Below are 14,099 nucleotides of genomic sequence, written 5' to 3'. Positions count from 1 at the left end.
CCCCCCCCCGTCCCACCATGCCCCTGCGGCCCACGGCCCACAAGCCGCCGCAGCGCCCCAGCACGCCGGCGGAGGGCGCACGCACGCCCCGCGCACGCGCAGACTCCCTGGGGCGTGGCGCCCAGGCCGCTAGATGGGGCGTGGCTTAAAGTTCCCACGTGGAGCTGTTCCCAGAGGAACCACGAGGGGGCGGAAGGAAAAGTGGAAAAAAGACAAGATGCTGAAAATTATCTGTAGGTGCTGAGACAGACTTAGTGCCCACGTAGTGCTTACAAATAGAAAGTGCTCAGTTATTAGGTATTGTTATGACTACTATTATTACGGCTGAGTAAAGCAAGGATCAGATGTGCACCGACACACAAAATCCCACCATGTTGATGCCCAGGAAGATGGACCCATGGACAGAGATACCCCGTGTACCAAGCCCCTGAGAGCCACAGCTGCAGGGAGGGGATGAGACCTCTGGAACCCGACCCCCGACCCCAATCGTCTCCTACCCCCTCCCTCCCCTTCCCCATCAGGGAGAACCAGGAAAAGATGATATATTATCTGCTTTTGGATCGGAAGGAGCGGTATCCCAGCTGTGAGGACCAGGACCTGCCTCCCCGGAATGATGTCGGTGAGAAGGCAGGCCTGGGAGTCCAGACCCCCGGCTTCGGAGGGAGGAAGGGGCTGCAAGCTTAGCTTCTGGGTTGAGACCTCCTGACTCGCTCTGGGCCTTCGTTTCCCCCTGGGTATGAGTGCCCTGTACAGCTGGGCGCAGACGGCTTCTGACTGGGTTGCAACTCTCCACCCTCAGATCCGCCTCGGAAACGTGTGGATTCCCCAATGCTGAGCCGTCACGGGAAGCGGCGGCCAGAGAGGAAGTCCATGGAAGTTCTGAGCATCACGGATGCCGGGGGCGGCGGCTCCCCAGTGCCCACCCGACGGGCCCTGGAGATGGCCCAGCACAGTCAGAGGTGGGAGCCCCCGCCGCTCCCGCGGACCCACAGCTGTGGGTGGGGAGGGGGTTCACGGTTCTAGCCCCAGCTCCAACTCAGTGGCCCCTCTCTGGGCCTCAAGTCCTCATCTCAAAAGAGTGTGGAAGGGAGAGGACATCTGAGCCTTGAGAAACCCACACACCTGGTTAAAAAAAAAAAAAAAAATCTCTCCTGGAAACAGATCCCGTAGTGTCAGTGGAGCCTCCACCGGTCTGTCCTCCAGCCCTCTCAGCAGCCCAAGGGTAAGCCCCGATTCATTACGAAGGGGTAACCTGGAGCAAAGACTGAACAGCAGAAACTACAATTCTCATGAAGTCTTGAGGCATTGCCTCTCTGTCGCTAAAGGGCCCCCAATCCCACATAGGTATTTTAGTGCATTGGGCATTTCCACTTCCCATAGGATTGGGCTTTTAGTGTCTGTCAAGGGCTCGTTTATTCGCTTAACAAAAGCTAATCGAGCGCCTACTGTGTACCAGTCACTGTGCTATAGCAGTGAGCATGATAGAAAAAGTCTCTGTCCCCCTAACAATGTGGGTTGGGAGGAGGAAATAATTGGACTACAAGTTCCAGCATGCATCGGGACCCACCTCTGTGAGTATGTGCGACTGGAGTTCCTAGAGACTCCTGGGAGTTGTAGTCCGATATCGCACCCTTCTCCACTCTTCCACAGAGTCCTGTCTTTTCCTTCTCACCCGAGCCCGGGGCCGGAGATGAGGCTCGGGCCGGGGGCTCCCCGACTTCCAAAACGCAGACGCTGCCTTCTCGAGGCCCCAGGGGTGGGGGCGCCGGGGAGCAGCCCCCTCCCCCCAGTGCCCGCTCCACGCCCCTGCCTGGCCCCCCAGGCTCCCCGCGCTCCTCTGGGGGCACCCCCTTGCATTCCCCCCTGCACACGCCCCGAGCCAGCCCTACCGGGACGCCGGGAACAACACCACCCCCAAGCCCCGGTGGTGGCGTCGGGGGAGCCGCCTGGAGGAGTCGTCTCAACTCCATCCGCAACAGCTTCCTGGGCTCCCCTCGCTTTCACCGGCGCAAGATGCAGGGTACGGGGTCCCTGAGGGTGCAGGGGCTGGGGGCCTGGATTTCCACGTCCTGTGAGAAGATGGGGTTGGGAGTAGAAATTCAGGTGTTGGGGAGAGGGGGTGTGGCTTCCAGCTCTGGAGGAGGGGCCTCTCTGAAGGACACGTCCCTTCAGTGCCCTGGCTCATCTTCCCATTGGCTCGTGGCTAGCAAGTTCCACCCTCGGAGGGCGTGGCCTAACGGGTAGGCTAGCATCCCCAGAAGGACCACCAGGCAGCATGCCATTTGGGGTTTAGCTGCTGGGGGGGTGAATGGGCACTGGGATCTGGAACCTCTCGTTGGAGGGGACTGCTGGCCCGTGTGTTGGACCACAGAATGATGGGCAAGTGTTGACCATACTCTCCCTTCCCTCACCGCCCCCCAGTCCCCACTGCTGAGGAGATGTCCAGTTTGACGCCAGAGTCCTCTCCAGAGTGAGTCTGACAGGGAAGGGAAGGGAAGTGAGAGGATGGAGGGAGGGATTTATTCCCTGAGCCCCATCCTGATCTACCTCCAACCATCCCTTTCACTCAGGTTGGCAAAACGCTCCTGGTTTGGGAACTTCATCTCCTTGGACAAAGAAGAACAAATATTCCTTGTGCTAAAGGACAAACCTCTCAGCAGCATCAAAGCGGACATCGTCCATGCCTTCCTGTCGGTGAGCGGCCTGGGTCTTAATGTGTCCCGGCCAGCAGAGGACTACAAATCCCAGAACCCCCTGGGGTCGGCCGCTTCACTCTGGGCTGACTTCCTCCTGAGGCTCATGGGATCTGTAGTTTTCCGTTCAGAATTGGGTTGGGTCACTGTAGGGGCAGGGAGGTGGAGAGGTTTACTGTACCCTGGGGCCTGGAGGTAGTGCAAAGGACAACTCCATAGAGTATTGGTGAGTTGCCATTCCCCAACCACGAGGTCTGAGATTAGCAGAGGGAACCACTTTTTCCATTGGACCCCTCTGGTTCTTTGCTCTAGGAGCTAGGGGACTTACAGGTTTTGAGACAGATAAGGCAATGCTTGTGGAGGCCGTTAAGTTTGTGTCATGTGATTCTGGAGCCTGGGGCTGATACCTAGATGTGAGAGTCTCTGTTAGGTTCAGCCATTCCTCTGATACCCTGTTTGTAGTTGGACAAGAAAACTACAAGTCCCAGCAGGCAGTGGGGCTCCCAATGGCTTTTCTGTTATTCTTTCCCCCGGTGGCTGATGGAACTTGTAGTTCCTTGAGTGGAGGTAGTCATGGGGTGGTTATCCGTGCCCTGGAATCAGGTCACTGGAATCACCCCCTTCTTTTGTCCCCCACCTGTCTCAGATCCCCAGCCTGAGTCACAGTGTGCTGTCACAGACCAGCTTCAGGGCCGAGTACAAGGCCAGTGGCGGCCCATCCGTCTTCCAGAAGCCCGTCCGATTCCAGGTGGACATCAGCTCCTCAGAGGGTCCAGAGCCTTCCCCACGACGGGATGGCAGTGGTGGTGGTGGCATCTACTCTGTCACCTTTACGCTCATCTCCGGTAAGCTTCCCTAAGCTAGAGACTGCCTTCAACCTGGTGTGTGGGATGTTCAAGACAGTTGAGCTAGGATAGTGGCCCAAGAGGGCAGCAAGAGGGAGGAGGAGATGATACCCAGCTAGTGCTGACTGCATGAGCCCCTTCCTCATTCAGACCCCTGCATTCTGTCCTTCCCCCTTTTCTCATTGACACCTCATGGACATTTTTTTTTTTTTAAGATTTTATTTATTTGCGAGTGGGGCAGGCACAAATCGGGGGGAAGGGATAGAGGGAGAAGTAGGCCCCCGCTGAACAGGGAGCCCGATAAGGGGCTCGATCCCAGGACCCTGGGATCATGACCTGAGCCGAAGGCAGACGCTTAATGGACTAAGCCACCCAGGCGCTCCTTCACAGACATTTATGATGTTCCAGGTGCTTTACATGCACTGTTTTATTGAAGCTTCCCAGCAGCCTTTGAGGTATTAGTGCTAACCCACTTTACAGAGGAGAAAACAGAGTCCTGTTGAGGTAAATTGACTTGACAGAGTCACATTGCAAACCATGACAGAGCTGGGCTCAACCTAGCCCTGCTGACCTTGAAGTGTGAGCTCCCTTCCTACTTTGTTAAGACTGTACGGCAGGAGACCAAAGATGTGGCTCACTGCTGTTCAATGTCATTCCTGCACCCAGAGCAGACATCACCAGTTGATCACAGCACTTCTTCCTGCTGAGCTCAGCTGTAGCCTCAGAAACTGCAGGCAGCCATGACCAATCAAGAGTTGGCACCAGAGATGAAAACCACAATGTCTTGCTTCCAATTCAGCTTGGTTCCTGAGCCCTGATGACAAGAGCTTGAATAACAAGAGATGCTTCTGTTTGCTACCCTTGTTAGCAGTCTTAGTATGTCACAGTTGGGAGATGGGCTTGCTCCCAGAGTTTCTAAACGAGGCTGCCACAATGTTACATCACGAAAATGAATTACAGCACTATTTATTTGCCCCTTTCCCTTAAAGACTAATTGCAGGAATTCCTCGATTTTAAGATTTTTTTTTTTACTTCCCGATTCTTTTTCTTATATTCCTGGCTCTTCTTGTCCTCCGCTAGAAACTAACGATACAACCTATTTTAAATAGAAAGCCACACCCATCGTCATTTTAACTCCAGTCTTTCTTAGCTGCCCATCTGCAAACGGTAGGTTTATGCCTGGCCCCAACACAGGGCAAGAAATTGAGACCAAGAGGAGGAGAGTGCTTTGCTGAGTTCCACAGGGTGGGAGGGCCTTCCCTGTCCCTGTCCCCAAATCAGTGCGTCTCTGTATCCCCTCCAGGTCCCAGCCGTCGGTTCAAGCGAGTTGTGGAGACCATCCAGGCCCAGCTGCTGAGCACTCACGACCAGCCCTCCGTGCAGGCCCTGGCAGGTGGGAGGCAGCCGCCCAAGGCCATGTGTCCCTCTTTTATGCTGTGGGCTGGAAGGGAGACCTCCTGCTGAGCAAGTGCCCCAGGGCTTTGGTCTGTGGCCAGGATCACAGGTTCTCAGAGAGGCTGGGGCATGAGCTCCATCCAGGACGCGCCATCCTGACCTGAGAAGTCCTCGTGGCTAGGGAGGGCACCTCCAGGGATCCCTAAGAGGATGACTAGTCTGTGTCCAGGTTGTGTAACTTCCTGTTAACAAAAGTTCTGGAACGGTGTTCTGGAGAAGGGCAATCAACCATCCGGGTTTGTTCAGATCCCCCAAACAACCCCCTGTAGGCTCCCCTGCGCCCTGTTGCTAAGGTGCGTTTCCCCTAACAACCAGGGTAGCGGAAGGCAAGGGACCTCTGGCTGCAATCTGGGGACTCGAGTGTGATCTCCTGCTGTGACAGGCTGTCCCTTAGTGAATAGTGTCATAGCCAGAGTCTGTGAGAATGCCCCCTGGAGTGGGGCCTCTGGGTCTCATTGGGACTAACTTGGCCCAGTTTCCAAAGCCACAGGGGCTGGAGGGGCCCAGGATGCATGACCTGCTGTCCTGAGGTTGCCAGGTCTGGTTGCACATGGGTGTCCTCCTGGCAGCTGTCCCCCCAGGCTTCCGGCCCTGCGATGAGGGCCCCTGGCCTCACTACGATGTTGCTGGAACGTGTTCCTTGGGGTTCGGCAGCCTTGACTTTCCTAAGGCCACAGTGCTTCCTCCTCCACAGATGAGAAGAACGGGGCCCAGACTCGGCCGGCTGGCACCCCACCCAGAAGCCTGCAGCCCCCACCTGGCCGCCCAGACCCAGAGCTGACCAGCTCTCCCCGCCGAGGCCCCGCTAAGGACAAGAAGCTCCTGGCCACCAACGGGACCCCTCTGCCCTGACCCCAGGGGGCCGGGGAAGGAGGGGAGCCCCCTCCACCCCCCTTCCCTGCCCCCCAACTGTGAATCTGTAAATAGGGCCCAAGGAGTATGTAGGGAGGGGAGAGACACAACAAACCCGGCCTTGCCCTGCAGGGATGGGGCTCAGGGGGCCGTGCCCAATTGGGGGGTGGTTCTAGGGGGGACTGAGGGCGGGGGAGCTGTTTCTATTTTATTTATTGATTAATTTATTATTTTATTTATTCATCAATCTCTCTGCGGGGTGGTGTGGGGGAGGGATGGGGGCTGGTTGGGGTGGCTTAGCAGATCCGGACGGAGAGGGCCATCTGTCCTTGTGTCCCCAGCTCCTCCTTCCCAGGGCCCCCCTTCCCCGGTTCTCCCCCTTCCCTCACAACCTTCTGTACGGATTTGCTCTCCGGAAGGAATTCTGGTTTCGCGTGACCCTGCCTGCGTCCGTGTCTCTGATTCCGCCGGCGGCAAAAAAAAAAAAAAAAAATTAATAATAATAATAATAATAAATAGCCTTGAGCAGGGATGGCTGGCTGGCCTTGGCCTCTCACTTCCTGGGTGGCCCTGACCACACCAACCGGACGGCCCATTCACAGGGGGATCTGCAGGGAGATGGGGGAGGCCGGCGGGGGGCTGAGGCTGGGGCCTGGCTGGAGACACAGGGTGCAGCCATCCAGGCAGGAAAAATCCACGGCAAACAGGCCGAAGAGCGTGAACAGCAGCATGGCGATGGCCCACTCGCAGGCAGCGGAGGCCGAGCGCAGCGGCCAGGAGTGGAGGATCACCACTTCACACCCGGGTCAAGGGCCACACCAAGCAGGAAGGAGCTGGGAGCCCAGCGGAGTCCCCAAGGTCACTGGGGCTGGGTGCCCTCTCCAGACGCACTTGCCCCGCCCCGGCCGGAATGGCCTCGGAGGAACACCCACCCCCGCGGCTCCCAGACACTGTCACAGGGATGCCCTGCTCCCCATCTAAGGCTGCTTCCTGAATGTTCCCCTTGCACGTTCCTCCTGCTCATATTCCACTTCTGACATCCCAGAACAAGGTTCTTATCTTACCCACGGCCTTCCCTGACCCCATCGAGACTCCACCATCACCATCTCCCCCTTGCCCGGCCAGACAAGCAGCTGCCAACCGCTTCTTCCTTCAAATATGCAGCGTGTCCTAAAGACACCCCCAACCCGGCCGCCAGCCTCAGGCTATGTTGGCAACTTCCATCCTCCACCCGTGGCCCACAGGCCCCTCCCGCTCGCCCCCTAAAATTTCTTCCTCCTCCTGGTGTCCCCACCTGGTGACAACTCTGCCACCCACTCAGGCGCCTAGCAGACCCTGGAGACTCACACTCACCCCTTCTCTCTCCTGATCCCCATGGCCAGCTGGTCACCCTAAGGCCTATCCTGCTGGCCTCGCGCATCTCTTTCTGTTCTTGCGTCCCTCTTCTGATCTGCCCTGTCCTGTCTCTAGCTTCTCAACCCCCTGCTCCAGAACATCAACGCTCCTTCCTCCCTTCCTCCCTCCCCCAAAATGGTAAGATATTTAAACTGTACATCATACTGATTTGATGTATAGACATTGTGAAACGGCATCCCCACTTAGTTAACTAACACATCCATCACCTCGCGTTTTTTCCTCCCTCCCTCCCTCCCTTTCTTTTTTCTTTCTTCCTTCCTTCCTTCCTTCCTTTTTCTTTCTTTCTTTCTTTCTTTCTTTCTTTCTTTCTTTCTTTCTTTCTTTCTTTCTTTCTTTCTTTCTTTTCCACTACATCCAATGTGGGATTTGAACTGACAACCCCAAGATCAAGAGCCGCATTCTCTACCAACCGAGCCCTCCAGGCACCCCCTGAAAACCTTTTCAACCTCCAGCCCATGCACACTCCAAGCTCAAACTAGGGGAGAGGCCCTTGGTTTTCTGGGAGCCCCTCACTGCAACAACCCTCCTGCTTCTCGGCCAAGCCAGCTCCCTCTCACTCCGAGATCAGCTTAGACATTATTTCATTCAAGGATTTTTAGACAGTAGATGAGGCCGACATCACCCCTGATCCCATGAATCCTAGAGCAAAGGAGAGGGGAGAGCACCCACACACAAGGTAGTTAGGGCCAGAACTGGCCTTGTTCCTCCCCTGCTCATAAACTTCCCATGGCTCCCTATTGCCCCCAGGAAGAAACCCGAGTCTTTAAAGCCTCACCTTAGGACTGGAAATCCTCATCTCAGGCCCTGCCAGTGGCCTTCTCTCCAACCTGGTTTTTCCACCCTCGGCATGCACCTGTGGTGTGTCCCCAACCTCCCAAAGCAGGCGAAAAGCAGCTGGTTCTGCAAGACCAGCTCAGAATTGGCCGGTTCTCAGACCCATCCTTGCAGAACCCCAGCCCCTATCACACGCCACTGGCCATCTTTATGGTTCATTTCCTGGCCCCAGGGCCAAGGGATATTTGAGCTCCACAGAAGAAGGGCCTTGCAGCCAAACTGATGATCAGCCCAGCTGGGATTTTAAAAGGGACAGCACAGGGCGTCCGGGTGGCTCAGTCAGTTACGCAAACGACCCTTGGTTCAGCTCGGGTCATGCTCTCGGGGTCCTGAGATGAAGCCCTGCGTGGGGCCCCACACTAGCACAGAGTCTGCTTGTCCCTCTCCCTCTACTCTTCCCCCTGCTCTCTCTCAAATAAATACATAAAATGCTCTAAAATTTTTTTTAAATAATAAAATACAAGGGGCTGCTGGATCTTATCACCAACCGGGCCCCTGCAGAGGAGAGATACTTGCACAGTTGGAGTAGCTAAAGGCTCAGCTGAGGGGCCAGCCCTTCCCACCCATTTCATGGGATTCAGTCTGCGGCTCTGGGAAATGGGACTGCCCACTCCGTGTGCTGGAACAATCCCAAATAAGCAGCTGTCCCTCAGGCAGCGAGCACAGGACCTCAGCTGGTTTCCCGGTAGGCTGCTCTGAACACCAGTAGCCTTCTGGCCTCCTGTCCATTCTCCCCAAGGAGGAGATCGGTCCCTCAGGCTGAGTTGGCAGCCTCTCCTCTCAGGGAACTTTATCAGTAACAACTGAATTTTACAGATACGGACACTGAAGCACAGTGATGTGAGTCACCCGGAGGCGTGCCGGGCTGGAGGAAAGATTCTGGGCTGGGGTGACTCAGAACTGGATTGGGTAGAGTCTTCAGTGCATGGTAGACAGGCTGGTAAATGGTTAACAACCAGCTCTGATGCTCAGCATTGGCCAATTTCTGTGTTGTGAGCACTCCCACCAAGGCCAGTGGGAACTGCTGGTATGACATGTGGAGCTGGGAAGAGATACGGACGACTCTCGAGAGCCTGTATAAGCTGCCCGCTGTCCAGCACGAGCTCCACCATTGGACTTCATGACGGGTCTTGGCCAAGGGACTCCCCCTATCTGAACCACAGTTCCCCGTCTTCGCCAACATGATGCCTGGCACAGGGCAGGTACCCCAAGCAGATTTCTGCCTCTGCTTACCATCATCCCAATATTTCTTGGGGGCTCACTGTGCTGGGCACCGATCTAAGCACCTCACATGCATTTCTCCCTCATTCCCTACAACACGGGGTGGGGGCAGCCCTGTTATTACCCACATTTGATAGCGGAAGGAGCTGAGCCGCTGAGAAGTTCAGCCAGTGGAGTTTTCCCTCCCCCTCCCCAGCTAGGACGTGGGGGAGGTGGACTTCAGTCCAGGCTGCCTGACCCCAGGGTTGACACCTTCCACGACACTCAAATCCTGAGGAGACTGAGGCCCAGAAAGGACAGGGCACTGCACGTTGCATGGAGCTGACCCACCCCGATGAAGACCCCCGACCCCTGCCCCCCGCCCCGGTAAGGATACTGGCCACCATGAGGATGGTACAGAGGCTGCAGAGGCCCAGGCGGAGGGGCCCGATCCAGGGGGCCCCAGGCTGGGGCAGGCTCTTCATCCGCCAGCAGAGATAAAGCTGCAACCAGAAGTAGAAGTTGCCCGCGAATAAGGCGAAGAAGGCCCCTACCAGGTGCGTGGGCAGCTGGTTCTTTTGCTGGGAGGAAAAGGGACAAGAGTTGAGAGGACAGTAAATACACAGTGGGGGGAGGGGTCCCTGACCCCCTCAATAGACTGCTCACTGCTGCGGCCTCACCCCCTAATACAGGGCCTGAACCGTAGGCGTTCAGGAAATACTAGTGCAACAAACCTTTCATTCTCAACCGGAGTGGGGGAGGGCTGATATTGCCACCCAGGGGTAAAAACTGGCTTTTGGGGGACGAAAAAAGTTCTTAAAGATTACAATGGTTTCTGGCTTGCAGATACATAGTATATGTTATTTAATATTTTTTTAAATATTAAAAGTTGAATGAGGGGAAATGATGACCAGCGGGAAATGTCTTTAGAAGGTTCCTGAGGGGAGCAATATAATAATTTTAAGAAGAGGGGCACCCAGGTGGCTCAGCTGGTTAAGCGTCTGCCTTCGGCTCAGGTCGCGATCCCAGGGTCCTGAGATCAAGCCCTCCATCAGGCTCCCTGCTCAGCAAGGAGTCGGCTTCTCCCTCTGCCCCTCCCCCCTGCTCATGATCTCTCTCTCACGCTCTCTCTCAAATACAAAAATAAAAATCTTAGGGGCGCCTGGGTGGCTCAGTCGTTAAGCATCTGCCTTCCGCTCAGGGTGTGATCTTGGTGTCATGGGATCGAGCCCCACATCAGGTTCCTCCGCTGGGAGCCTGCTTCTTCCTTTCCCACTCCCCCTGCTTGTGTTCCCTCTCTCTCTGGCTGTCTCTGTCAAATAAATAAATAAAATCTTTTTTAAAAATAAATAAATAAAAAATAAAAATCTTTAAAAAAAATTTTTTTAAGAAGTTAAAGTTGAGGAGCACAGGAATAAATGAATGAGTGATGGGGAATTGTTCTTAACAAGTGGGAGGCAGCCTCTAATCCTGTGGTATGGAGTCAGAGACATCACAGTAAAATTAAATAACAATATAAAATAATCAATAGGCTTTCTCCAATCGATTGTCCATTCATTTTTTCTAGGTGAAGAGTGTGAGTTCTAGAGTCTATGAATCTGGGTTGTTTCTGACCGCCGCGAACCAGCTGATTAAAACAAAACCAAAACCAAAACAAAACAAGAAACAAAAAAACAAAAAAAACCCTCTGTCGCGTTTGACCAAAAAGAGTCTACCTAGGGCTCTCGTGCGGATGGATGAAAACCTACACCGTGTAAAGCCTAGCGCCCCGCAAGGAGTGAACGCGCCATCTAAGTGACAAGAATCAGTGACTCTGAGTAATTTCATTATTAAAAGGGGAAAGAGGCAAGAGACGGCAGTAAATTACCTCAATCTTCTAGGGTTCAGTGAAATAATTATACCAAGAGCCTCCCACACGCGACTCCAGAGAGCGGAGGAGCTCACCTCCCTCCCCCGCCCAAGGACCACGAGAGAAATACAAGTCCCAGAAGGCCGTGCGCGGACAAGCCCCCCCAAACGAGCAGCCAGCGGCCCCGGGGGGTGCTGGGAGCTGTAGTCCCGGACTCGAGCTGGTTGGAACTCTTGATGGGCTCCACGAGCCGGTGCCATCTCACCTGGAAATTGCCCACCACCGAGGTGCCCAGGGCACACAGGAGCCCCGTCCACAGGATCAGCTGGTTAAGCCATTTTCTGACTCCCCAATCCCGGAGCTGGTGGTAACGGATAATGCAGATCCACGCGGCTGGGAGGAGAGGGAAGTGGGCGGGCAAGCCGGACCCGGACTCCTGGGGAGGGGTGCGGAGAGACCTGAGGAAGAAGAAGGGTCATCCCGTGGCTCCTCGGAGCCAGAACCCCCCATTCTCCCTCGGAACGCCCCACCCCCACCCCGCCAGCGCCATAACTACCTGATATAGGGGAAACCTTCCGTGAGGTTCACAGACCTGTTGGTCACCGCAACAGCAAAACTGAAGTATAGGGAGACATCAGAGTGGTTTTTAAGGACACCTTTTCTTTCTGTTACCCACAGAAACAAGGACTTCTAACTCCCTCCCCTTCAGACCTGGGAGCCCAGGCCCCCAGCCCCTCCTCCCTCAGACCCAGGAGTCCAGACCCCCCCGCCCCTCCCCCCCCACACCCCGGAGAGTCCAGACCCCCCAGCCCCTCCTCCCTCAGACCCAGGAGTCCAGACCCCCCAGCCCCTCCTCCCTCAGACCCAGGAGTCCAGACCCCCCAGCCCCTCCTCCCTCAGACCCAGGGGTCCAGACCCCCCAGCCCCTCCTCCCTCAGACCCAGGGGTCTTCTGCCTCTAACACTCACACGGTCCAGACTCCAGCGATAGCCCAAAGAGCCAGGAAGGCAGGCAGCATGGACAGGTAACCCCACATGCCGGGCACTGCAGGGGAAGGAGAGGGACCATGAACCTTTCTCTCTCTCTCTCAGGTGAGGAACCTGCCCTAAGGGTCCAGGTGCATCAGAAGGTGGCCTCCTGGCTCTGAGGCCCTCAGGCTCTGAGACCCCCATTGGCTCCCAGGGAGGAAACGATGGGTGAGGGTCTGATCTGAAGAGGTCAGCTCTCAGCCAGGGGCACGTTCCCTCTTGTAACAGCTGTCTTTCCATCCTGACCTCCCAGTTTTTCCAGGCTGGCCTCCCTCAGCCCAGCTTCCGAGCCTTTCCAGCTCTCCATTGCCAGCGTTTGGGCTTCTCCAGAATGCTCACCTGTCCGAACTTCCTCCCTCTCGCTCTCCGAGTCCTGGGCCCGGGCTGTGGGAGAGGTTGGAAAAGGAGGGGGGACGTGGGGTAGGGCTCGGGCAGCGTCGTGGCAGAGCCAAAGTCCAAGCAGCAGAACAGTCTGACCTTCCGACCATCTGACCCGCCACTTTCTTCAGGATCTCACCCCCAAACCGCCACTTCCCCACTCGGAACATAGCAGGCAGCACCTTAGTTCGCTTCAAGGGGCCCCCAACTTCCTTCCTTCAGCTTTGTAAGTTCAATGTCCAAGTGCCCAGCCCTTGTCCTCCCAGGACCCAGAATCTGAGCCTCTAGCTCTCTCCGCCCTTCCTGCCTTGAGGACCCAGCAGTCCAGGCCCCCAGTCCCTTCTAGAATTCCTGCATTTGTTTCTAGCCCCTGGGGTCTAACCTCCTAGCTCTTACCTCCTCTGGGGCCCCAGAATCCAGGCCCACAGGTCAGATTCCTTTCTGGGTGCAGTTTCTGTCCTTAAGCTGAAGGGTATGGGGCCGTGGTGACCCTGCCTCCTCCCCCTCACTTGCCTTCCCCTCTCCCTTCCTCTGAGCCAGCTGCTGGAATTCCCCAATGGGCAGGCTCAGGGTGGGAAGGGAGACCTTGGTGTCGAAATCTCCATCCGATGAGCCTCCCCACTGAAAGCAATTGCTTCCTCTACCCAGATCATTCTTTTCTCTGTCCCACATAGCAACCCTCAACTTTGTGGTTTCCTCCTGTCTTGGTAATCAGATATTTGGGCCCCAGCCTCCTGTTGCTTCCCCTGGACCCAGGAGCCCAGGCCCCTAGCCCCCTCCTCCCTCAGACCCAGGAGCCCAGGCCCCCAGGCCCTTCCTCCCTCTGACCCAGGAGCCCAGGCCCCTAGCCCCCTCCTCCCTCAGACCCAGGAGCCCAGGCCCCCAGCCCCCTCCTCCCTCAGACCCAGGAGCTCAGTCCCCCAGGCCCTTCCTCCCTCAGATCCAGGAGTCCAGACCCCCAAGCCCCTCTTCCCTCAGACCTAGAAGTTCCAGCTACCTTCTCCCTCAGCACCCCACCTCTCTTTTTTCAATTTGTGATAGAATTCACAAAAACATAAAATTAACTATTTTAAAGTGAACAATTCAGTGGCATTTGGTACATACCCAGTGTTGTGCAACTACCACGTTTACCTAGTTCCAGAACTTTCTCATCAACCCCAAAGAAACCCTCTACCCGCCAAGTATAGGTACTCCCCCTTCCCTCCTGTCTCCAGCCCCTGGCCACAGCCAGACTGCTTTCTGTCTCTGTGGATTTGTTAATTCTGGACATTTCATCCGTGTTCGAGTTGCATCCACATTGTAGCACACCCATCAGCGCTTCGTTGCTTTCCGTGGCCGTATAGAATCCCTCTGACCCTATGTCTTTGGGGACTTATGAGTCTGAAACCCACCTTTTCTTCCTCACGCTCCCACATTTCCACGGCCCCAGCAACTAGGACTTCAGGCTGTCAGCTTGCTCGAGAGTACAGATGAGAAAGTGAAGGGACAGATAGACAGACATGGGGCATTCCCTGAGCCCAGAGCTAGCGATCCGCAGAGGCCGGGACCT

General features: G+C 55.8%; 2 protein-coding genes across 3 annotated transcripts in view; one reads left to right on the top strand and one right to left on the bottom strand.

Moving 5' to 3' along the window:
- BRSK1 (BR serine/threonine kinase 1) overlaps positions 1-6,283 on the top strand; it is a 17,618-nt gene extending 11,335 nt beyond the window's left edge. For both annotated transcript variants that reach the window (XM_040633810.1, XM_040633811.1), the window contains 9 exons: positions 522-619; positions 800-959; positions 1,162-1,222; positions 1,651-2,020; positions 2,422-2,470; positions 2,571-2,694; positions 3,340-3,538; positions 4,842-4,931; positions 5,688-6,283. In XM_040633810.1, the coding sequence (XP_040489744.1) occupies positions 522-619; positions 800-959; positions 1,162-1,222; positions 1,651-2,020; positions 2,422-2,470; positions 2,571-2,694; positions 3,340-3,538; positions 4,842-4,931; positions 5,688-5,845 (1,309 nt within the window). In that variant the 3' untranslated portion in view covers positions 5,846-6,283. The remainder of the gene's footprint in view (positions 1-521; positions 620-799; positions 960-1,161; positions 1,223-1,650; positions 2,021-2,421; positions 2,471-2,570; positions 2,695-3,339; positions 3,539-4,841; positions 4,932-5,687) is intronic.
- A 27-nt stretch (positions 6,284-6,310) lies between these two features.
- Positions 6,311-13,333, bottom strand: TMEM150B (transmembrane protein 150B). The gene is given in 7 exon segments (XM_008709791.2): positions 6,311-6,638; positions 9,693-9,876; positions 11,410-11,602; positions 11,698-11,760; positions 12,113-12,188; positions 12,512-12,556; positions 12,947-13,333. Coding segments are annotated over 5 exon segments (705 nt in total). The 5' UTR covers positions 12,181-12,188; positions 12,512-12,556; positions 12,947-13,333; the 3' UTR covers positions 6,311-6,441.
- Positions 13,334-14,099: the final 766 nt, after the last annotated feature.

This window comes from Ursus maritimus, unplaced genomic scaffold (assembly GCF_017311325.1).
Source record: "Ursus maritimus isolate PB19 unplaced genomic scaffold, ASM1731132v1 scaffold_19, whole genome shotgun sequence".
In the NCBI taxonomy this organism is placed as follows: Eukaryota; Metazoa; Chordata; class Mammalia; order Carnivora; family Ursidae; genus Ursus; species Ursus maritimus.
This window is presented reverse-complemented; position numbering and strand designations above follow the sequence as displayed.